This window comes from Hypanus sabinus, chromosome 3 (genome assembly GCF_030144855.1).
Source record: "Hypanus sabinus isolate sHypSab1 chromosome 3, sHypSab1.hap1, whole genome shotgun sequence".
NCBI lineage: Eukaryota > Metazoa > Chordata > Chondrichthyes > Myliobatiformes > Dasyatidae > Hypanus > Hypanus sabinus.
The window spans coordinates 31,105,297-31,129,963 of record NC_082708.1 but is presented as its reverse complement, the minus strand read 5'-3'; the positions used below and the strand labels follow the sequence as shown (position 1 = coordinate 31,129,963).

Here is a 24,667-nt window from a genome sequence, read left to right as displayed (position 1 = left end):
TCTCCAGTGCTGTTAATGTCCTTGTGAATCTTATCTGCACCTTCTTTATCCTAATCACATTATTCACATAACATGTTAACAGAATTGCCCGCAATACCTCAAGTGAAGTGTCACCCATGTTTTGTGCAGTTGTAACATCATGTCCCAACTATTGTCATCTCCAACACAGCCCACAAATGCAAGCATGCCATTGCTTTCTTTCAAACCGGTCCTCATGTTTTACCACGTTCAGGGAACAATATAATTATATCCCGAGGTCTCTCTTTTAAACAATGCTCCTCAGAACTCTGCCGATTAGTGTGTATGTCCTGCTCTGATACATCTTTCCAAAATTCACCACTTTGCACTTGTTTGAATAGTATCTTCCTGGGACAGCGATTTGGTCCTGGGGCCAACAAGGGGGTAGATTTTAGTGGGGTTGAAAAATTGAGAAAGCTGCACTGTTCATGGACAAGGCTTTCATGTGAGTTTGCAGGAAGTCTACTCCATTACAAAAAACAGTTGTGTTACGAATGAAGCAGCAATGAATATGAAACGGAGACAAGGTTTAATACAAATCCCGAGATTTATTAACCTCTGCTCAAAACTTAGAAAAGTAAACAAACGACTAACTTAACCAGAAGTTAACAGTTAGGTGGCAATATCTCACAGTCAAAATTAGAAACTGTTCTTAACGAGTTCTCATCCAAGCACAGACTTAAAGTGATAAATTATAAAAGTCCATGTGATTTATACAGTCAGTAAGGAGAGACTTCCCTGAAACAATGATTCCTTCGAAGTAAAAACGAATCTGCTGATCCCACAGCTGGTAGATGCCTTGTTTGCAGAAATCATGAAGAAATAAAAGGAAGTCTGGAGGGTGGTCACGGCACAAATCTTCCTGACCTTGCAGGGGTTCGACTCAAATGTGCATGCCATAATTCCTGAACAAAGTCACAAAGGTCTATCATTCCCCAAAATGCTAACGACATTAACTTTATCCAATCCTTTGAACTCAGATAACTCCGGTAATGCCTTCATTCTCCAGTACTGGACTGTAAAGGAAAAATAAACGTGCAACAAACAAAACCGGTGGAGCCTCCACACCTCCGACCAACAGTAACAACGTTACACAAAAATAAAAATGAGAACTGCGTCACAGTTGCGGGTTTTGGTTTAAATACTGTTTGGAACATGCCATCACATGGCATAACGTCGCCCCACTCACAAGACCATTGCATCACCTTACTCACAAGACCATTACATCACCCCACTCACTAGACCATTACATCATCCCACTGTCCCGTGTTCAAACTGTGAGCACATAACAGTTGTATTTGTTGAAACTCTGTGGAAAACAGAACCTCTCCCCTTTAGCCATTGAACTAGTCTCCTCCTACTAGAAAGTAGAGGTGAAGTTCCACTTTGCTGTGTTAACTTCTTGTCTTCCTGAAAATTCAAGCATAATTTTCCTTTCCGTCAAAAGCTTTGGTAACATCCCTCTTTGATCAGAGATATTTATGTCTCCTAGATTATAGATGCTGGTGGCATGAATGACTCTTTTTCATTATTTTAACAGAGTCTTCAAGTCATTCCAATGCAAGAAACAATGAACAGTCTGCTGAAAGGAAGAATCAAGCTTTGCCATCTAAAGATTATGCCCTTGAGTTTCTACCCTCCAGAACCAGATCCAATAACCAAAATAATGAAGACCATGTGGCAAAAGAAAAATGTTTCCTACAGATCACTGGTATGACTTGTGCTTCTTGTGTTGCTAACATTGAAAGAAATCTTCAAAAAGAAGAAGGTAAGCATGATTTTCTGCTGGCCATGTAGTAATGTTCACCAGTCAGTATGAACTAATTGTATAGTTTATCCAGCTGTAGAACATAAGCAGAATTAGGCCACTCGGCCCTTGGCTGATTTACTTTCCCTCTCAGCCTCATTCTCTGTAACCTCTGTATCCTTCTCCCTGTAACCTTTGATACCTTGACTAACCAAGGACCTATCACACTCTGCTTTAAATATTCATAATGACATGGCAATGAATTCCACAGATTCTCCACCCTCTGACTAAAGAAATTGCTTCTTCTTTCAATTCTAAATGGTCGCCTCTCTATACTGAGGCTGTGTCACTTGGTCCTAGACTCACCCACTATAGGAAACATCGTCTCCGCATCTACTATGTCCAAGTCCTTCTGCAGATGTCCTGCTCCTTCAACACTACCTGGCCGTCTATCGATCTTTGTATCATCTGCAAATTTGGCCACAAAGTCATCAATTCCATCATCCAAATTGTTGATGTATAACATGAAAAGAAGCAGTGGTAATACCTGCCCCTGTGAAACACACTTGATACTGGTAGCTAGCCAGAATAGGCACCCTTTATTCTGACTCTTTACCCCCTGTCACCAGACAATTTTGTTTATCAATGCTAATATCTTTCTTGTAATACTACAGGCTCTTATCTTGTTTAACAGCCTCATGTACAGCACTTTGTCAAAGATCTTCTGAAAATCCAAATAAATAACTGACTCTCTTTTGTCTATCCTGCCTGTATTTTCCTTAGAGAATTCCAACAAATTTGTCAGGCAAGATTTCCCCTCAAAGAAACAATATTGGCTTTGGTCTTCTTTATCATGTGCCTCTAAATACCCCAAAACCTCATTCTTAGTAATGGACTCTAGCATCTTCCTACCCACTGAAGTCAGGCTAATTGGTCTATGATTTCTGTTCTTCTGTCTCCCTTCCTTTTCATATAGTGGGTGGAGTAACATTTGCCATTTTTGTAGTCCTCTGGAACCATGGCAGAATCCAGTAATTCTTGAAAAATAATTACTAATGCCTCCAAATTCTCTTCAACTACCTCTTTCAGAACCCTGGGGTGTAGTCTATCTGGTTCAGATCACTTATCTACCTTCAGACCTTTCAGTTTCCCAAGCACCTTCTCCTCAGTAATATCAACTACATTCATGTCTGCCCCCTGATGCTCTCAAATTTCTGGTATACTGCTAGTGTCTTCCATAGTGAAGACTGACTCAAGATACTCATTAGGTTAATCCGCCATTCCTTTGTTTCCCATTACTACCTTTCCACTGTCATTTTCCAATGGTCCAATACCCACTTTCACCTCTCTTTTACTCTTCCTGTATCTGAAAAACTTTTGGCATCCTCTTTGATATTATTCTCTATCTTTCCTTCATATTTTATCATTTCTGTCATTATGGTTTTTTTTTAGTTCTCTGTTGGTTTTTAATCGATTCTCAATCTTCTAACTTCCCACAAATGTTTGCTATCTTATACATCCTCTCTTTTGCTTTTATGCTGTCTTTGACTTTCCTTTCAGATGTAGTTGCCTCATCCTCCATTTAGAATACTGCTTCATCTTTGTGATGTATCCATATTGCACCTTCTGAATTACCCCCAGAAACTCCAACCATTGCTGTTCTGCCATCATCCCTACCAGTGTCCCCTTCCAATTGACTTTGGCCAGCTCCTCTCTCATGCCTCTGTAATTTATTTTACTCCTCTGTAATACTGATACATCTGACTCTTTCTTATCCCTCTCAAACTGCAGGGTGTATTTCATCCTATTATGATCATTGTTTCCCCAAGGGTTCCGTTACATTAAACTCCCTAATCAAACCTTGTTCATTGTTCAGGACCCAGTCTAAAATTGCCTTTCCCCTAGTGGGCTCAACCACAAGTTGCTCTAAAGAGCCATCTCATAGGCATTCTGGAAATTCCTCTTGGGATCCAGCACCAGCCTGCTTTTCCCAATTTACCTACATATTGAAATCTCCATGACTATCATAATATGGCCCTTATTACATGTTTTTTCTATTTCCCATTGAAATTCTACATCCTGGCTATTGTTTAGTTTCTGTATATAACTCCCATCTGGGTCTTTTTACCCTTACAGTTTCTTAAGTCTACACACAAGGATTCTGCACCTTCTGATCCTGCATCACTTCTTTCGAAGGATTTGATTTCTTTTTTTGACCACCAGAGCCACCCTACTCCCTCTGCCTACTTGCCTGTCCCTTCAATACAAGGTGTATCCTTGGATGTTAAGCTACTAAGATCTTCTTTCAGCCACATCTTAGTGATGCCCACAATGTCATACTTGCCAATCTCGAACTGTGCTACAAGATCATCTATCTTATTTTATACACTGTGTGTGTTCAAATATACCTTCAGTCCTGTATTTATCACCCTGATCAAATTTGCCTTCATATTATACTTCACCTCATCCCACCGACTGCAATTTTGCCCTGTCATCTGCCTGGCCTTCCTCACATTCTCACTACAGGTTATAGTGACTTGTATACCAACTGTCCCATCCTCAACCCTATCACTGATGCCAGTTTAGCTTAAACCCTCCCCAACAGCTCTAGCAAACATGTTTGCAAAGAATTCAGTCCACCTCAGGTCCAGCTGTAACCGTTTATTTTTGTACAGGTCATACCTTCTCCAGAAGAGATCACAATGATCCAGAAAATGATTTAGAAAACTTGGGTTTTTTAGCAAATCATAACATGAAAGTAGTTATATTGTACAGTACCCCACACTCTTCATAAGGCACTTTGGGGACAACTTGCAGTAGTCCCATCGGAAATTTAAAGGCCAACACTTTGATGTTGCTTTAACTTTCAAGCATTGCCGCTCTGACCTTGTTTTGGGTGTGTTCAATAACAATGTACCAAAGTAACATCAGTATTTGCTTTTCAAAATATTTGATTATACAGGTACTGTTAATGTCAGTGTCAATACACTGATCAATACATGTATAATCCTGTGATATTTAGTTTAGAACGAAGGTAAAGCTACATTGCCTTGTTTCTTTAACATTTCAACTTCTGGATTAAACACTAAATTGAGGCTCTGGCTCCAAGTTCAAGTCCATTGGCACTTCTAAAAGTAGGGAGGAGAAATTCTAACAGTATCACTTGGTTAATCAATGCCCGGTCAAATTAACCCATCATTTATTGCTGTATGCTTTATCTTTCATTATAAAAGCTTCTGTATTTACATGCAAAATAGTGTTGACCTGGTTGCAGGATGTAGAACAAAAGCTTGCCTTAATCTGTGGACAGGGGCATCTGAAAGTAAGAGAGTCCACATTTCGGGGGACTTGTTTTAGGGTGAGAGGGAATGGTCTAGAAGAGACCTGAGGAGGACCTACTTCACACTGAAGTTGGTGAGTATATGGGATGAGCTGCCGGGGAAGTGGCTGACGCACAAGCAATAGTATAAGAAGCATTTTGACATGGAATGGATGGTTTTAGGCAAGTATGAGCACAATGCAGGGAATTAGGGCAAACTGGATGGGTATTGTGGTGGCATTCTCTTTCTGGGCTGAAGTACCTATATCCTTGTTGTGTTGTTATATGACTCTTATTCTATATCAGGTGTAATCTTCTTCCTCACCCTTTTTGTCTATTTCTTCAAAACATTAAGAATCCTGGAATCCAAATCCTGGTCACTTTGGAACCATAAGCCTGTTAAATATTGGATCATATCCTTAATATCTGTCTGTGTCACTGATTAACCTATCTGATTGTGAATGCTGCTTACATTCAGATCAAGCACTTTCATTTTGACTTTTTACCATTTTTTTCTGCTTTAACTTTAATTTGAAGTATGCTCTCATGTCTACCTTGTGCCTAAAAAATGCAGAAGTTTTCAGGTAATATTACCAATATATGAGCTTGGGTCCTATTATGGAATTTAAGGAAGTTAGATTCATTCAATCAATTATCCAAATTATGATTATTTTCATTAACGTTGGCCTCAAAGGTAAATGGAGATAAACAAAGCATTTGGCACGCTGGCCTTCGTCAGTCAGGGTAGTGGGTATTGAAACTTGGGTTGTTATGTTGCAGTTGTACAAGGTGTTGGATAGTCTGCACTTGAATGGTTTCGGTCACTGCTATAGGAAAGACGTCATTAAGCTGGAAAGAATGCAAGGAAGATTTATGGAAATGTCAAGACTTAAGGGCCTCGGTTATATGAGAGGTTGGGCAGACCAGGACTTTATTGCTCGGGGCATAGGAGACTGAGGTTAACTTCATGAAGGTGTATAAAATCACAAGGAGCATAGATAGGGTAGGTGATGGGGTAGATTTTTTTTCCCTAGGGAAAGGGAGCCGTAAACTAGAGGGCATAGGTTTAAGGTGGGAGAGGAAAATTTTTAAAGGGACCTGTGGAGCAACATACTCACCCAGTGGGTGGTGAATGAATGGAACAAGCTGCTAGATAAAGCATTTGAGGCAGGTCCAATAACAACATTAAAAAGACATTTGGGTAATTACATGGATAGGGATTGTCTAGGGCAGGGGTTCTCAACCTGGGGTACATGGACCTCTTGCTTAATGCTATTGGTCCATGGCATAACAAAGGCTGGGAACCCCTGGTCTAGAGGGATATGGGCGAAACATAGGTAAATGGGACCAGTTTAGGTAGGTATCTTGGTTGGCATGGAGTAGTTGGGGTGAAGGGCCTGTTTCCGTAATGTATTAGAATATTATTCTAGATTGTTGGAAGTACAGAAATGATGATATTCCTAAACATTCTGTGCCTCCACATTTACCATAAGTATTAACTACATTCTCAGACAGTATAGCAAACAAGTTGGTTGCAGCAAATAACTGGAATAAAATGTATTGGTTAATCTAGAAAGATGCCTCTGTATTTCCCATCCATTTGATTCTGACATAACATGACCCAGTCTAGTTGACCCCTGCAAATTCCTCCACTCTAACCTCTGCAGACAGGTCTAAAATTGAATCATTTGTTTCACAGGCAAGTCAAGCAATAATGTGACAAAGTCAGAAACTCGTACCTTCCTGTTAGCCTCCCAGGCTCATCAATAACCATTACTGCATAGGTCAAGTCCAAAATGGCTGTCGGTGACCTCATCAGTCCATTGTAATCTGCTTTACTGAACCCTGGTAAAATTAAGTCATTGTGAGTCAACAGGAAAGTTATCCACTGGGTGAAATCATTCCCGGCACAAAGGATGATGTACTTGTTGGATGACATTATTTCAGCCCCAGGGACTCCTTAGGACAATGTCATGTGTCCAACCATCATTCGTCACTTTATCAGGTTTTGGGGAGGAGGTTGTTGGCCTTGCTTTGCACATTCGTAGAGTCGTAGTTTGATTAACCTTTTTTTTCATTTCCCATATATTTTACAGATTTTCAGGAAGTGTGGCTTTTTTTAGGGTGGCATGGTAGTATAGCAGTTAGCTCAATCACTTTTACAGCGCCAGCAATCACCTGTCTGTAAGGAGTTTGTACATTCTCCCCATGACCACGTGACTTTCCTTTGGGTTTCTGGTTTCCTCCCAAATCTCAAAGGCATCCATGTAGGGTTAGGGTTAGTAAGTTGTGGTGCATGCATATTATTGCCAGAAGTATAATGACACTTCTGGGCTGCCACTAACACAATCCTCCCTGATTTGATTGGATGCAAATAACACATTTTACTGTATGTTTTGATGTTTCGATGTACATTTCACAAATAAAGCAAACTTTTTATTTTTGTAAACAGGTCAGCTCATTTTGCCAGCTGTTTTCTGACTGCATATGAAATAGCATTTTAAACATAGTGGGTGTCTTTTAGGTATACATTCCGTTCTGGTAGCACTAATGGCAGGAAAAGCAGAAATAAAATATAACCCGGATATCATCCAACCTACTGCTATTGCAGAATTAATCAAAGATTTAGGATTTGGTGCTACTGTGATAGAAGACACATCTTCAGCTGGAAACCTAGAACTCAATGTAAGTATTTTTCATGTTCTGTGAAATGACTGATGGTACTGGGTCCATTAACATTATTTTAAATTATCTTGAGTAATCGTTAGTTAAAGTGGTTTTCATGTCATCTGCAGACATATAATCAAGTTTTGTGCATATGCATCCACATCATTTATATAAAAATACCAGTAGTGAGGGTCCCAACACTGATCCATCACACCATTACTCACCAACCTCCATTCTGACAAACTTTAATCACCACACTCTGCTTCCAACTTTCAAGCCAGATCTGAATGTATCAAGAATGAATGAATTGAAAAGTAAAAAATCTCCAGGGTGTTAAAAATTTGAAAAGAAAACAGACATTTCAGGAAATACTGTAGATCGGTCGATACCTGTGGAGCGAGAGACAGAGTTAACCAAAACAGAATTATGAAAACAGTGTGCAATCTGCCTGTCTAGGGCTACAATTGTTGATATGTTTTACATTTTTCTTTACATTGTTTAAACCAGACAATAATTAGAGATTGCGCTGGAAATTCACTCCAGCATAATTTACTGCTGTTGGACAGATTATCTTCATGATTTTGTTGTCTCCTGTTTCAGAAGTCTTTGTGTCAATATTCTATCATGCTGTATTTCTCTTGACAGAAGGAATTCCACAGTCTTACTGTCAAATGAAATATATTCTGTCAGCCAATGGGACTTGTGCTATCTCACAGAGTAAAACCATTTTATTGCAGCAGGGTATCAAGAAGGCAAATGGAATGTTGGCCTTCATTGCTAGAGGGATTGAATTTCAGAGCAAGGAGGCTATGCTGCAACTGTACAGGGTACTGGTGAGGCTGCACCTGGAGTATTGCGTGCAGTTTCAGTCTCTTTACTTGAGGAAGGATACTTTGGAGTCAGTGCAGAGGAGGTTCACCAGGTTGATTCCCGAGATAAGGGGATTAGACTATAAGGAGAGATTGAGTCGCCTGGGACTGTACTGCCTGGAATTCGGAAGAATGAGAGGAGATCTTATAGAAACATATAAAGTTATGAAAGGGATAGATAAGAAAGTTGTTTCCACTGGTAGGTGAGACTAGAACTAGGGGACATAGCCTCAAGATTTGGGGAAGTAGATTTAGGACGGAGATGATGAGTAACTGCTTTTCCCAGAGAGTGGTGAATCTGTGGAATTCTCTGCCCAATGAAGCAGTGGAGGCTACCTCAGTAAATATATTTGAGACAAGACTGGATAGATTTTTGCATAGTAGGGGAATTAAGGGTTATGGAGGAAAGGAAGGTATGTGGAGATGGTCAGATCAACCACGATCTTATTGAATGGTGGAGTGGGCTCGACGGGCCAGATGGCCGACTCCTGCTCCTATTTCTTATGTTATTAGTTCTATCTTCGTGCACTTTCCCTGCAACGTATTTGTCTTACTTGTCCTAGTATCCTATGCAAAAGGTGATTTGCAGTGGCAGGTTAACCTAGCACAGCCTTGGGATGTGGGAGGAAATTGAAGCACCTAGTGGAAATATTGGGATTATTGAGACCACATGGCTGTAGGAAGTACATGCAAATTTCACATAATCCTGCTGTCATGCACGGACTGAGGCCAGGCCATTGGAGCTGTGTTACAACAGTGCTATGTGTGTGCTACTGTGTCACATTGGTGCCTGGCATATCCGTGCTTTCATCCCGTTAATAAATACCATCTTCATGATGTATATAGATCCTGAATATTAAATTAACCATGTTAGCATTGTCTTCTCATAAAAAGGTTCTTTGCAATATAACCTATGCTTTTAGGTTACAGGAATGACTTGTGCTTCTTGTGTTCACGATATTGAATCAAACTTAACAAGAGCTGACGGCATTTTGTATGTGTCAGTAGCCCTTGCCACCAGCAAAGCCTACATCCAACTGGATCCAGAGAAATTGGGCCCACGTGATATCATCAGAATAATTGAGGTAAGTCTAATTCTGAAAGGCTGAAAATAATCAAGTGTAGAGTGTATATACCCTTTGATTACCTCAAGGCTCATGATTTAACTTGTTTTATTCTGCTCCTGCAATAATGTGGGAATGCATTGAGAGGCAGTGAAGCCATATTGATCAGAGTTCCAGAGGTCTATTTCCATCCCTTCTTCTTTGACAAGGCTCTACTCATCTTTACCTTCGGTGTTTTACCTCATTTTATTTTTCAATCTTATATAAAGTCATCAAAAGCATTTTCCACATGGCAAAATGCCATCCTCCTTTCTCAGGATATCTGCCTTCACTCTGCTCTCAGCTATTCTTCAGCTGCTTGCCCTTTGACTCTGTGGTGTTTAAATTTACGGTGTTACCTATGGTTTATAGTGGGTAATTTCACTAACTGAATACAGTGCAGTGCAGTGCTGAGGAGAGGTTGCACAATTACAGGGACCCATCATTGAGAAGAAACATTAGATTGGAACCATAAATCCCTTCAAACGAAAGGAAAATATTCCAGAGGACAATCAAGTCCTCTTTAGTGTTTTCCCATTACATGTTAATCCAGCCTCTGGCAGATCCTTCACCTACCACAGAGTAAACACATCGTCATGAAAGCAGAAGCAAATAAAATAGATATCCCTCAAATGACCACACAGAAACAAATTACAGTATGTAACTGATAACCAGTATGTGTATAACAGAGAGTCATAGTCAAAGAATTGTATAGCACAGAAAATGGCTTTCAGTTCACCATACCCTAGCTGACCTTTTCTCCCATCGACATTGATTCCATTTCCTGCATTAGGTCAACATCCTTCAATGCCTTTAAGTGCATCTCTAAGTATTTCTTAAATGGGATTGTATCTGATTCCACTACCTCTGCTGGCAGTGAGTTCCAGGTATTAAAAACATTCTGGGCAAACAATTTTCCCCTCAAATTCTTTTCAAAACTTCTTCCTTTACATCTTAAACCTATGCCCAAGAAATTCTGCAGATGCTGGAAATCCAAAGCAACCCACACAAAATGCTGGAGGAACTGAGTATGTCAGACAGCATCTATGGGAATGAATAAACAGTTAACGTTTCGGGCTGAGACCCTTCTTCAGTCCTAAACTTATGCCCTCTTGGTTTTGATAACACTAATGCCACCAACATGGGCAAAAGATTCTGACTTTCGATCCTATCCACGCCTTTCCTTATTTTACATACTGTACATATCCTTATCAGGTTGAGCCTGAGCCTCCTTTGCTCCAACGAAATCAAACCCAGCCTCTCCAGCCTTTCACAAGTTAAAGTCATCTAACACAGGCAAATCTTGGTGAGTCTACTGTGCACACTTTCCGCTCAACCACGTCTTTTGTACATTGTGGCAAGCAGAAGGGCACACAATACTCAAAATGCACAATAAGCATTTTGTAAAATTGCAACATTGAATACACCTAGAAAGTTAAGCATGCCACTTGCATTCTTCACCAACTTATCGACCTGTGTTGCCACTTTCAGGGAACTTTGAACACTGAGGTCCCTCCATTCAGCAACATTGCTTAGCCCCTTACATTTTACTGTATACATCTGCACCCTGTTTGACCTCCTGAAATGCATCAGCTTGCTCTTGTCAGGATTAAGTTTCATCTACCAGTGATCAACTCACCTTTCCATCTGATCTGTATCTTGCTGTAACTTTAGACAACCTTCCTCACTATCCACAGCACCACTAACTCTGCTCTCTGCAAACTTTCCATTTGTATTTCCTATCCTACATTCACATCCAAGCCATTGATATATATCACAAAGAACTGATCCCTGCAGTACATCACTTACCAGAGGATCATGCTTTAACCACTGCCCTTCACCAGCTACCACCAAGACTTTCAATCCTACCCCTTAGGGTTTTCTCCAATGATTTCTCCGTCATTTTCACAAGGCTCACTGGTTTCTATCTACCTGGCTTACTTCTGCTGTTTACTTATTTAGTTTCCTAATGCCTTCTGTATGGCTTTCTGAAAATACAGTTTATAGTACAATATTATTTTCCTACTGAGAAATTGGAAAGGTAAGGGAACTTCTTAATTTGTTGGATGTGGCCAAACAAATTGTGCTGATTGGTCATGTACGGTTATCTTTGCCATTTAATTTGTTAATGAAGGTGTGCAAGGATAAGCAAGCCTCTAGTTCTGTGACTGTGCCTGGATTGTACCTACTGAAACAGCTTTTTTATTTTAGGGACTTGGCTTTGGAGCATCTTTGGTCAAAAGAGATACAGCAGTACACAATCTGGATCATAAAGAGGAAATAAGACAGTAAGCCAATTAATATCTTTCTTAATGGAAAGAGGAAATATCAGTTTAGTTTGAGTGATAATATGTTATTGTTCTTGTGTCCATTTAAGGTGGAGGAAGTCCTTCTTATTTAGCCTTATTTTTGGCATCCCTGTCTTTGGCCTAATGATATACATGATAGTGATGGACAAGCACAGTGGCTCCATGCCTCCAGAACAAAATATTATTCCGGGTTTATCGACTCTCAATCTGGCTTTCTTTGTTCTGTGTACTCCTGTTCAGGTGAGTGAAATTTTTTGGAAAATGCAGAAGGGATCTGGTGATCCTGCTGAAGTATTGGGCACAGGACAGTTCAAATTGAATGTAAATGTTACTGTAGTATAAAAAATCAGTTGTTCAAAATCAACTTTTTCAACAGTTTAATAACAAAAGTGCCCTCACCTTCACCTTCTATGAATTGATTTAAATTCTAGCTGTATTGCTCCAAAGTCTCTCCAATATAAGTAAAGAAAATGAAAATAATTTGACCTGGCTGAACTGCTTCTCTGTTGGGATTTTTTTTTATTGCATGTTGAGGTGTTATTGCTGATATTAAATGCTCATCTCGTGGCTTTGCAAGGAAAAACTAAAATTCTAGATACATGGACTAAATAGAAGCAAACATTGGGTTATTAAGAGCATAAGCATATGAGAAATAGGAGATGGAAAGGTCCTTTTTTTACCCTTGAATCTCTGCTTTTCAAAAACATAATGGCTGATCTTCAATATCAACAGCATTTTTCTGCTCTATCCCTTGACTAACTTAATACCATAATTCTATTGATCTCTGCTTTGAATCAATGACTGAACTTCCACAGCCGTCTAGGACAGAGTATTCCAAAGATTCGCTTCTTTTTGAGTGACAGAGTTTCCTCTCATCTCAGTCCTAAGTGGCCTATCTTTCACTCAGAGACTGGGAACCTTGGCTATAAATTAAAAACACAAAATGCTGGCAGAACTCAGCAGGCCAGACAGCACCTATGGGAGGAGGTAGTGACGACGTTTCGGGCCAAAACCCTTCATCAGGAGTGCAGTAACATGGGATGGTCGAGGGGGAATAAGAAGTGGGGGAAGGGATGAAGTAGAGAGCTGGGAAGTGATAGGCTGGAGGGAAATGGGAAATGGAAGGTGGAGAATTGTGGGAAATAAAAGAGAAAGAAAGGTAGGGCTGGGGGGAGATTGTAGTGAGGGGGGAAGAGAGAGAGAGAAAGAGAACCAGACTAAAATTATAGATAGGGATGGGGTAAGGGGGGCAGGGGTATCAATGGAGGTCTGTGAGTTGAATGTTCATGCTGGCAGGCAGGAGGCTACCTAGGCAGGAGATAAGGTATTGACCTAGGTGTCCCTATCTATAATTTTTGTATTTGACTTGTTAAGTACTTGATAAGCTTTCCAACGGGAGATAACAATGAAGATCATTATGGTTCTTGTAAATAAATCAAGGCTGCTTTCAAAAACAGTCACATGGTTTGAGAGTGAAACAAAGGTAGAAAAGTAACGATTTTTGCACTGGAATGTTGTAATGTATTCTCTAGTCTATCTTTGACCTGCTTGGCATGGGTGACTCTACCAAGAACCAAAGCACAAAGCCCTGGCTCCAGCCAACATAGCTCTTGGGTCATTGAGGCATGAAAGCCTCAAAACCACTACAAGGTTGTGATCCTCTTGGCAGAGACAGCATTTATGGAGGGGAATAAACTGTCAACATTTCAGGTCGAGACCCTTCATTAGGACACAAACTGCTGGAGGAACTCAGTGGGTTGGGCAGCATCTATGGAGAAGAATAAGCAGTTAAGACCCTTCATCGGTCCTGTTTGTTCCCCTCCATGGATGCTGCCTGACCTGCAGAGTCTCTCCAGTATTGTGTGTGTGTGTTGCTCTGGATTTTCAGCATCTGCAGAATCTCTTGTGGTTATCTCTGAGCACATACTTTCTGCTGCTAGCTAGCGAACATTTCTAAACTGATTTTTGAGAGCACAACAGCTTTTCAAGTTCATGCGCATCCATTAGTTAACTCCACTGTTTCCTCGGGTTAGACCAGTGTTTCCAAACTTTTTTAGCCCTACGCCCCCCACCCCCACCAAATTAAAAAATAAAAGCGAGAAGAGAGTAAATATAGGAACACTAGAAAATGAGGCCAACAAAATATTAACAGGGCACAAGGAGATAGCAGATGAACTAAATGAGTATTTTGCATCAGTCTTCACTGTACCAGACACTAGCTGTGTGCCAAGTGTTAAAGTGTGTGAGGGAAGAGAAATGAGTGCAGTTACTATTACAAGGGAGAGGGTGTCACCTAGACCAGATGAACTGCATCCTAGGGTTCTGAAAGAAGTAGTGGTAGAGATTTTGGAGGCATTAGTAATGATCTTTCAAAAATCATTAGACTCTGGCATGGTCCTGGAGGACTGGAAAATGTTTAATTTAGTTGGTGATTCTAATAATCAGTAAATGTAAATGAAAAGCAGTGTCTCTAACCAGGTGACCATTTTGTACTGAGGTTTCATTGTAATTCAATGGGTCAATATCTTCATCTCTTACTCAGAAATAATCATATATATGTTGCAAATCACAGATTATTCTTTAATGATAAAGAATATTTTTTATTATATTTAAATTTTGCAGTAACTTTGCTTATAGAAAGATGGGTTATATTTAATTGGTTGATGTGTTACCGATTTTGATGTGAACGTCAGTAATTTTGATTTCTAATGGTTGAATTTCTGTTGATTAGAAGCATTTAAACAAACAATGGGCTATGTTAGAATCCACCAAAGCCTTTAGTTAAACAGATTTAGGAACTTAATTAAAAAAAGTGCTCCAAGACTGGATGAAACACTGGCCTTGATCCAGAATGCCCATGTGAAAATATTTTGTGTATATATAGGCATCCGTTATTCTCGAGAGACCATGCTCAAGGACATAACACGCTGTCTTAGCTGAAGCTCAAACTAACAACCTTCAGATCACTAGACCAACTCCTTAACCCCTTGGCCACACGCCAACACATTTTGTGTATAAGAAATAAATTAAGCAGGAAAAACGATTACATTCCATTGCTAATTGAAATTCTTCATGGAAATAAAATGTTGTAGAAAGAGGATTATTTATGGAAAGAGTAAGAAGAGCTCAAAGGGACAAGGAAAAGGCCTTGGAGAGTAGGATTCAGGAGAACCCCAGGCACTCTACACATACGTGAAGAACGTGATGATGACTAGATTGAGGGTAGGACCAAACAGGGTTAAAAGAGGAAACGTGCTTGCAGTTGGACAAGGTAGGTGGGTACTAAATCAATACTTTGCTTCAGTATTCACCAGTGAGAGGGACCTTGATGAAAGTGAGGACAGTGTAAAAAAAAATGACATACGGGAACATGTCAATGTTAGGAAAGAGGATGTGTTGGAACTTTTGAAAAGCATTAGGATAGATAAGTTCCTGGGACTGGATGGCATATACCGCAGATAACTACAGAAAGTGAGGGAAGAGATTGCCGTGCCTTTGGTAATAACCTTTGCATCCCCACTGGCCGCAGCAACATTGCCAGAAGATTATGGATGACAAATATTATTCCTTTGTTCAAGACTGGTGATAGGGATTATCCTAGAATTACAGATCAGTGAGTCATGTGTCAGTATGGGTAATTTATTGTAGACGGTTCTTACCGTCATGATTTATGAGCAATTGGAGAAGGATTGGCTGATTAGTGTGGGTCAATGTTGACTTGTAAGTTTCATGAGCCTGACTGAAATTTTTTGAGTAAGTTAAAAAACAAATTGATGAAGCGAGAGCAGTGATGTGGTGTATATGGGAATTAGTAAGGCATTTGACAGGATTTCCCATGATAGGTTCATACAGAAGGGTAGGAGGCAGGGATTCAGGGAAACTTGGCTGCATGGATTTGGAATTGACTTGTTCACCGAAGACAGAGGGTGGTGGTAGTTGGAGTGTATTCTGCCTGGACACTGGTGACAAGTGGTTTTCCACAGAGAGCTGTTCTGGGACTTCTGCTCTTTGTGATTTTTATAAGTGACTTGGATGAGGAAGTGGAAGGGTGAGTTAGTAAGTTTGCAGATGACACGAAAGTTAGAGATGTTGTGGATAGTGTAGGTTACAATAGGACATTGATAGTCTACAGAGCCATGCTGAGAAGTGTCAGATGGAGTTGATAGGGTGATTAAGGAAGCACATGGTGCATTGGCCTTCATCATTTGGGGGGGGGGGGTGTTGAATGCAAAGCCTCCAATGTCATTTTGCAGCTCTATGAAACTCTGGTTAGGCCACATCTGCAGTATTGTATTCAATTCTGGTTGCCTTATTGTAGGAAAGATGTGGAAGCTTTAGAGAGGGTGGAGAAACTTAACAGCATGACGTCTGGATTAGTGAATATGTCTCATGAGGGAAGGTTGAGTGAACTACGGCTTTTCTCTTTGGAGTAAAGGAGGATGAGGGGTGACTTGATATGACAAGAAGCATTGCTAGAGTAGACAGTCAGCACCTTTTACCCAAGGTGTAAGTGGCTAATACAAGAGGGCATAATTTGTAGGTGATTGGAAGAAAGTGTATGTGGGATGTCAGAGGCATGTTTTTTACATAAAGAGTGGTGGGTGGATGAAACACACTGTCAGGGTGATGGTAGAGGCTGATGAATTAGATACATTTAAGAGACTTTTAAGATAGGCACATGGATGAAAGAAAAATGGAGGGCTATGCAAGAGCAAATTTTGATTTAGAAGTAGGTTAAACAATCAACATAAAATTGTGGGCCAAAGTAACTGTGCTGATGAAGGGTCTTGATTCAAAACATTGACAGTTTATTCCTCTCCATAGATGCTGCCTGACCTACGGAGTTCCTCCAGCATTTTTGTGTGTTTCACTGTTCCATGTTCACTGAAGAGCAATTTTCTGTCCTACGTATATTCCATATATTTCACTGAAGTAGACTCCTATTTGTCATATATTTTCCTAGTTTATTGGAGGATGGTACTTCTACGTACAAGCCTACAAGTCTCTAAAGCATAAAACTGCCAATATGGATGTGCTCATCGTTCTGGCAACTACCATTGCATATCTGTACTCCTGTGTAATACTGATTGTGGCCATCGCTGAAAGGGCAGAACAAAGTCCAGTGACTTTCTTTGATACTCCACCAATGCTGTTTGTCTTCATTGCCTTGGGGAGATGGCTGGAGCATGTAGCAAAGGTAATGCTTCATTTGTTTATTTCCTGTTTCTCTGTGTTCCTTTTAAATTACTTAGTATTTCAGTTTTATGAATCTCATGTTTCATATATTGTTGCTAACAGTTCGTCTTGTCATCAGGGTGTCAAAATGTTCATATTCCTGGTCATATGAGCTTTCCAACATGGCGATTAAATTGTGTGAACTTTCCTTTACAAACCTAATCACTGTTAAAACTTGTTAGGACGAATTGGTACAATGGAGCCTTTTACCAACCCAACAAAACACCTCTCCTATTTTATGTAGTATTAATACAGTTATTAAGCTGTTTTAAAACCTTTGCTGACCAGAGTTCAGAAATCACATGAGATGGGTGTAAAGTGATGGCAATGCTAGTGCAGTTATTTGGATAGATCTGGTACACTGGACGAATGGATATCCAATATGGGGGATCCAATCTCAAACAAGAGAAAATCTGCAGACACTGGAAATCCAAGCAACATACACAAAATGCTGGAGGAACTCAGCAGGCCAGGCAGCATCTATGGAAAAGAGTACAGTTGATGTTCGGGTCAAAACCCTTCAGCAGGACTGCCAAAAGAATCCAACATGGGGATTAACTTGGATGAAGTTTGCATACAAGACCATAAGACACAGGAGAAAAGTTAGGCCATTCGACCCATTGAGACCGCTCCGCCATTTCATCATGGCTGATTTATTATCCCTCTCAACCCCATTCTCCTACCTTCTCTCCATAGCCTTTGATCCATATAACAATTACAGCATGGAAACAGGCCATCTCGGCCCTTCTAGTCCGTGCCGAACACTTACTCTCACCTAGTCCCACTGACCTGCACTCAGCCCATAACCCTCCATTCCTTTCCTGTCCATATACCTATCCAATTTTTTTTGGATCCCCTTACTAATCAAGAACCTATCAACCTCTGCTTCAAACATACCCAATGGCATGGCCTGTACAGCTGTCTGTGACAATGAATCCACAGATTCACCAGCCTCTGACTAAAAAAATTACTCTAATCTCTGTTCTAAGGGGATGCCCTTCTATTCTGAAACTGTGCCCTCTGGTCCTAGACTTCCTCCCGATAGGAAACATCCTCTCCTTGTCCACTCTATCTAGGCCTTTCAATAAGGGGAGGTTTCAATAAAATCTCCCCTCATTCTTCCAAATATCTAGCAGACACCAACAAGGAATCAGGAGGGGAGTTCAGAATGACGTGGATGTAAGGGAGCATAATGGGGTGAGAGTTTCCTTGATAAAACTTTTCAGAATTCTAACAGATTATTTTTTATTATAGAGTAAGACTTCAGAAGCTCTTGCTAAGCTGCTATCCCTTCAAGCTACAGAGGCAACAGTGGTAACCCTGGGACCAGACAATTCAATACTGGGGTAAAAGAACATACTGAATTCAACCTGTTGTAATAGCCTTTTACAAATATTTGGAACAAAACTTTTATTTAGATCAATGCCCCAATGTGATATGTTATAGTTCTGTTTACATTGTTTTTCCACTTTAATGCTCTCTGACATGTACAGAAGATGATAACTTGCCCTTAGGCTCCATCAACTTCCAACTAGTAACTGCACGAGAACAGTGTATGTTGACCTGTTATGCAGGTACCCCTACACCTATTAGCCACAAGTCATGAAAGAGCTTAGTCTCAATACCTTCGCTTGTAATATGGAATTGCCATAAATTAGGCTTGTTTCTTAAGGCCTTGAAGGACCACTGTTTTTTTACGAGCCGCATCATTCTCCTGTTTGAGTTCAAAACAATTGGATATTTACTGCAGGTTGTGATGTTCAGTTGCAGTTCACTATTAACTTTTTTTAAAAAAGGCATTAAAAGCATTTTATTAACTGATAGAACTTACAGAGAAATAGCACTATGTGCTGGAAGTAAGAGAAAGCATTCAAATAACATATTGTATGTTCCCAAAGCCATGTAGATTCTGTAAATGCCTATTCAGAATCAAAATCAGACTCAGAATCAGGTTTATTATCACTGATGTATGTTGTGAAATTTGTTATTTTGTGCAGAGATATAGTTCAATACACAAAAATGACTAAGTTACAATCAGAATATATTGAAAAAATAAGCAGTGCATAAAGAGATCAAAAAGTGAGGTAGTGTTCACAGTCCATTCAGAAATCTGATGGCTGAGGGGAAGACGCTGTTCCTAAAACATTGAATGCAAGTCCTCAACCTCCTGTATCTCATCCCTGATGGTGACAATGAGAAGGGGGATGTCCTTAATGGTGAGGGTCCTTAATAATGGATGCTAGCTTACAGAGGCATTGGCTTTTGAAGATGTTCTCAATGGTGAGGAGGCTAGTGCCCATGATGGAACTGGCTGACTCTACAACCCTCTGCCGGCTTCTTTGATCCTGTGCATTGGAGCCTCCATACCAGATGGTGATAAAATAAATCAGAGTACTCTCCATGATATATTTGTAGAAATTCATTAGAGCCCATAGTGACATATCAAATCACCTCAAACTCCGAGTGAAATATAGCTTCTAGAGTGCCTTCTTCATAATTGATCAATATGTTGGGTCTAGGATAGATCTTCAGCGATATGCTATGGTCTGGGTGCAGATCGATGGGACTAGGCAGATTAATGGTTCAGCATAGACTAAATGCGCAGAAAGACCTATTTCTGTACTATAGTGCTCTATGACTCCATGTTGGCACCTAGTGAATAAAATATGGATAAAATATAATGTTTTATGCAATGGCTTTGATATTGGAAAGTATAAAGGTCATAATAATCCTCAGTTATCACATCACCAGCTCCATTCAGTAGATTAAGGCAAATTATTGATTCTACCATATGTGTGGTAAATCAGAGAGATTACTTCTCAGACATACATAGACTGGAGTTAAAATGAGAATAAATACCATGCACATCTTAACACCTCCCCATTGGAAACAGTTCATTTACTTCTTCCAAATAAATTTCAAAAGATAACTGGACCTTAGGCTAGAAATGAAGTTTAAGCAGATGAATAATGTTTTGAAGTTTATGTTGGACTTCTCCAATGTTCTTCACTTAATTCCTGTTTTTAATGTGCTCATTCCTGTTTGCGTTCAGTTACATGGAAAATGCTAGCTATCTACTATCTCCTTTTATGTGGGCTTGGTCATTAAACATCAGTCGATTGTTTAAGTGCGGGATGCATCATAATTATACCCATTACTTAATAGTCTGTGCCTACTTAATGCAATTAATTTCACAGTTCAGTGTAATTGAAAATAACATTGTCCTTTGTAATCTAATTGCCATGTGAAAATGTAATTTCAGCAACCATGTGAAGCATTGATCATCTACAACCTGTTGCAAAGCATTAGTTGCATGTTCTCTTGTCTCTTTATGTACAGTCAGTGGCCCTGTATTACGTACCATAGTGAAACCCGGAGTAGTCTTCTGCTCTATTGTCCAACCACTTCAAGGTTCGACGAGGTTCACTTGATGTTCACTGGATGGTTTTTGTTTTGCACACCATTCTCTGTAAACTCCAGAGACTGCTGTACGTGAAAGTTCCAGGAGAGCAGCAGTTTTTTGAGATATTCAAATCGCCACCAACAATCATTCCATGGTCAAAGTCATTAAGGTCACATTTCTTCCCCATTCTGATGTTTGGTCTGAACAACAACTGAACCTCTTGACCACGTCTGCATGCTTTTAAGCATTGAGTTACTACAACATGATTGGCTGATTAAATATTTACATGAACACACAGGTGTACATGTGTATCTAATAAAGTAGCCACTGAGTTTATACTCAAAAAATAGGGGCGAAATTATTCAAATCTTGCAGATGAGGTATTGGCTATTTTCATTAGTCATCATTTCCTGATCATTTGCTTTTCCTTCTAATCTACATTCTTGCTTAATTTTCACCTTAAACATTAACATTTTATACAATACAGTGAAATGCATTTAATTAAGTTATTTCAGTGGAATCTAATTCTATTCAATTGGAAGACAACTACTAGCTTTACAGATCAAATTGTTTCTTAGAATCAGAATCAGGTTCATTATCATTGACGTATGTTGTGAAATTTGTTGTTATGTGGCAGTGTTCCAGTGCAAAGCATAAAAAATTACTGTAAGTTAAATGAAGTGGAAGAAATGAATGAAGAGGCAGTGTTCGTGAGTTAGAAATCTGATGGTAGAGGGTAAGAATCTGTTCTTTAAAACACTGAGTGTGTGTCTTCAGGCTCCTGTACATCCTCATTGATGGGCGTAATGTGAGAAGGGTATGTCCCGGATGGTGAAGGTGTTTAATAATGGATGCCACCTTCTTGAGCATTTCCCTGGATGGCAGGGTGGGTTGTGCCATGAGGTAGTTAGCTGAGTCCAAAATACTCTGCAGCCTTTTGCGATACTGTGCATAGATGCTGCCTGACTTGCTGAGTACCTCCAGCATCTTGAGTTTGTTGCTCAAGATTTTTAGCATCTGCGGAATCTCTCATGTTTCAGTAGTGACTTCCTCTCCCATGCCAACAAGCCTAAACACACAGGCCCCAGTTACACCTATTTGGATACAAAGAGCAGGGCAAGTCATTTGTAACTACAGTAAATTCTTGAAACAAACACTCTGTTCTGAATTGTCATGGCAAGGGTACCTGGTGGACAGTAGAAATGATTCTTCTTGAAAAGGTGGAACATCCTCACTGACTTGTTCGAATCTCTAGGCCATGTCTGCTGAAAATGGGATATCATTGAATCCCTTCATCAGGTACACACAGAAATTCAGCTTAAACATCTCTCATCTCACCTGCATCTACCCAGCCCCTCCTGTCTTACATGTGATTGGATCTGCAGATCCCACATTGCCTTCAACAGTCACAGCACTGGAGTGGAAGAAAGAGACTGCCAGTGATGAAGGAGACTGTGGGCTAGGGGAATGCTGGACAGTCTCAGGAGAAGAAGAAATGATGGCACCACTTTCACCAGATCACTAGAAGTAGCATGGAATGGTCTTCCCTCCTGCTCAAGTCTGCATGTACGTGTTCATGCTATTTCACTAAAATAATTAAAGTTAACTGGATGGATTTACTTTTAGCGATAGTGGAGTGGAAAGATGTTGGTTTGGCTCATGGGCTGGAAATGTAGTGTAAATGAGGAAGATGGTGTTGACAGCAGTTGTGATTGCCCCAAAATAACACTGGTGAGCAACTAACAAATTAGCGAAAGCAAATGCTCGCTTCCAGATCTTCCACCATTAAGCATCTGACAATATAAGCCACTTAATCAAGACTTAAAAAAAGAGAGCAGATTCCTTCACATCACTTGTTCAAATGATTCTTTGATTGAACATATTTCGCAACATGTCAGTGGTGGTAAACCAGATTCTGATTCTGAAACAAACAGTTGGAAGAAAATACCCTTTTTTACACTTTGGTGCTTCTGTTTGCAGCTGTGATATACAGGTAATTTCCTCCCACCCGATCTTCTTGATCCATTCTCACAATCTATTATGTTGAGGCTGATCATGACCAGGAACAGGAAAGGAAATGACACAAGTACCAGTGAAAAGGCTGTGCTGATGGAGACCAGGGTATCTACTAACATGATGTATATATCACACACTAGGCACCACTATGCTACAATAGAAATAATTTGCACAATGAGGTGGAGTTCATAAGTATATGTTATGGAAATGTATGGCTTGGCACTTCTGATAATGCAGCACTTCTTTATTACTATACTGCAATAACAGCCAAACTCATGCTTCAGAAATGCACAATCTTCTCACAATACCTCCTGTAAATAACAAATAGCTGTTATCCACATTCCTTTACACTATAATTAGATGGCACAGTAAGACCCAGGAGTAGAGTTAGACTGTTTGGCCCATTGCACCTGCTCTCAGCCCCCATTCTCCTGCCTTCTCCCCGTAGCCATTCCAAACATACATCTGCTAGCAGCTGGAAAGACAAGGGCAGCAAAAGCATAGTAACAGCTGGAAGTTGACCTCCAAGCTACACACTCTCCTGATGGGCCAAAATGCTGTCACCCACTCCCTAACAGCATCAAGGATACACCTACACCTCATGGTCCACAAAGGCAGCTTACCACCACCTTCTCACGAGCAATGATAGATAGGCAATTAAATGCTGGCTCATCCCATGAATAAATGAAACAATATTGGGCAGATTTAAAACTCGTCTAACACAAACCTTTTCTGCTATTGTTGGGCTGATTAGGTTAAAAGCGTGGATTTTATATTTTTCCACAAGCCATGCACTGAGACTCTTGTCATCATTGTGTCCAACTTCTTGACTGAATTCAATACATGGTCATTGTGCTTTTGGGTTTTTCTTACTCCAAGAAACAAGTTCTTATCCTTCATATTCAATATTAGAAACTAATCATGTGAGTCAAAGAAAAAATACAGAAATTATCTTTTAAGGGGCCATTAACCCATTTCTCAATGTATTCTCATGGAATTCAATAAACTTACATGCCTCAGGTGCTGGTACCTAGATGACATTTCTGAAACCAGCAGGTGATTAATCCTGTACAATGGGCTAAATCAGCCATTTGTTCAAGTTCATAATAATTTTGTATTCATTAACAGACAGGAGGATGACATGTATATCATTATTAGCAGCTTTCAGAACTTTTGTACTACATAAGTATAAAATCTTTAACTTTGTTCCCCATTCTGGCTCCCTTTGTACCTCTTCTCCTCACCTGCCCGTCACCTTCCTCCAGTGTCCCTCCTCCTTTCCTTTCTCCAACTGTCCACTCTCCTCTCCTATTAGATTTCTCCTTCTTCAGTCTGTTATCTTTTCCACCTATCACCTCCCAGTTTTTACTTCAGTCCCTCTCTCCCACCCATCTACTTTCCCTCTTACCCGACGTCACCAAACCTCTTCTAGCTTGTTTCCCTTCCCCTCTCCTCCACCTTCCTACTCTGGCTTCCTCCCCCTTCCTTTCCAGTCCTGATGGAAGAGTCTTGGCCCAGAACTTTGACTCTAATCCTCTCCGCGGTTGCTGCCTGACTTGCTGAGTTCCTTCAGTATTTCTCTTTTTTTTTTGTCTTTGATTTTGTTTTCTTTTGGTTCAGTGAGGAGCAGGTAGCTGTGGAACTGGTCCAAAGAGGTGATGTTATAAAGGTCGTCCCCGGTGGCAAGTTTCCTGTGGATGGAAAGGTAGTGGAAGGTTCCTCTATGGCAGACGAATCTCTCATTACAGGTATGTTCTGATTCATGTGCTGGATTTCTCCCCATGTCTTGCATTTAAACATGTCAATTCATTGTCTCCCTGTAATGACATGTTTTTCTCAGGCCAATATATTTAGTAATAGCTGTGTTTATAGTCCCCATTTTTTAAAATTATTATTATTATTATTTTTTTGCTCAGCATAACAAAACTTCCAATTTCCAGATACATTTACATTTCTTACCCCCACAGATATCAGCTATCAG

General features: G+C 40.1%; 1 protein-coding gene across 5 annotated transcripts in view; it reads left to right on the top strand.

Moving 5' to 3' along the window:
• LOC132391151 (copper-transporting ATPase 2-like) overlaps positions 1-24,667 on the top strand; it is a 113,561-nt gene that overhangs the window by 39,556 nt on the left and 49,338 nt on the right. For all 5 annotated transcript variants that reach the window (XR_009511098.1, XM_059963980.1, XM_059963981.1 and 2 more), the window contains 8 exons: positions 1,559-1,786; positions 7,609-7,769; positions 9,544-9,705; positions 11,935-12,011; positions 12,101-12,272; positions 16,996-17,229; positions 18,522-18,613; positions 24,307-24,434. Coding sequence is in view for 4 of the 5 variants with exons in the window: in XM_059963980.1 (XP_059819963.1) it covers positions 1,559-1,786; positions 7,609-7,769; positions 9,544-9,705; positions 11,935-12,011; positions 12,101-12,272; positions 16,996-17,229; positions 18,522-18,613; positions 24,307-24,434 (1,254 nt within the window). In the remaining variant the exon portion in view is untranslated. The remainder of the gene's footprint in view (positions 1-1,558; positions 1,787-7,608; positions 7,770-9,543; positions 9,706-11,934; positions 12,012-12,100; positions 12,273-16,995; positions 17,230-18,521; positions 18,614-24,306; positions 24,435-24,667) is intronic.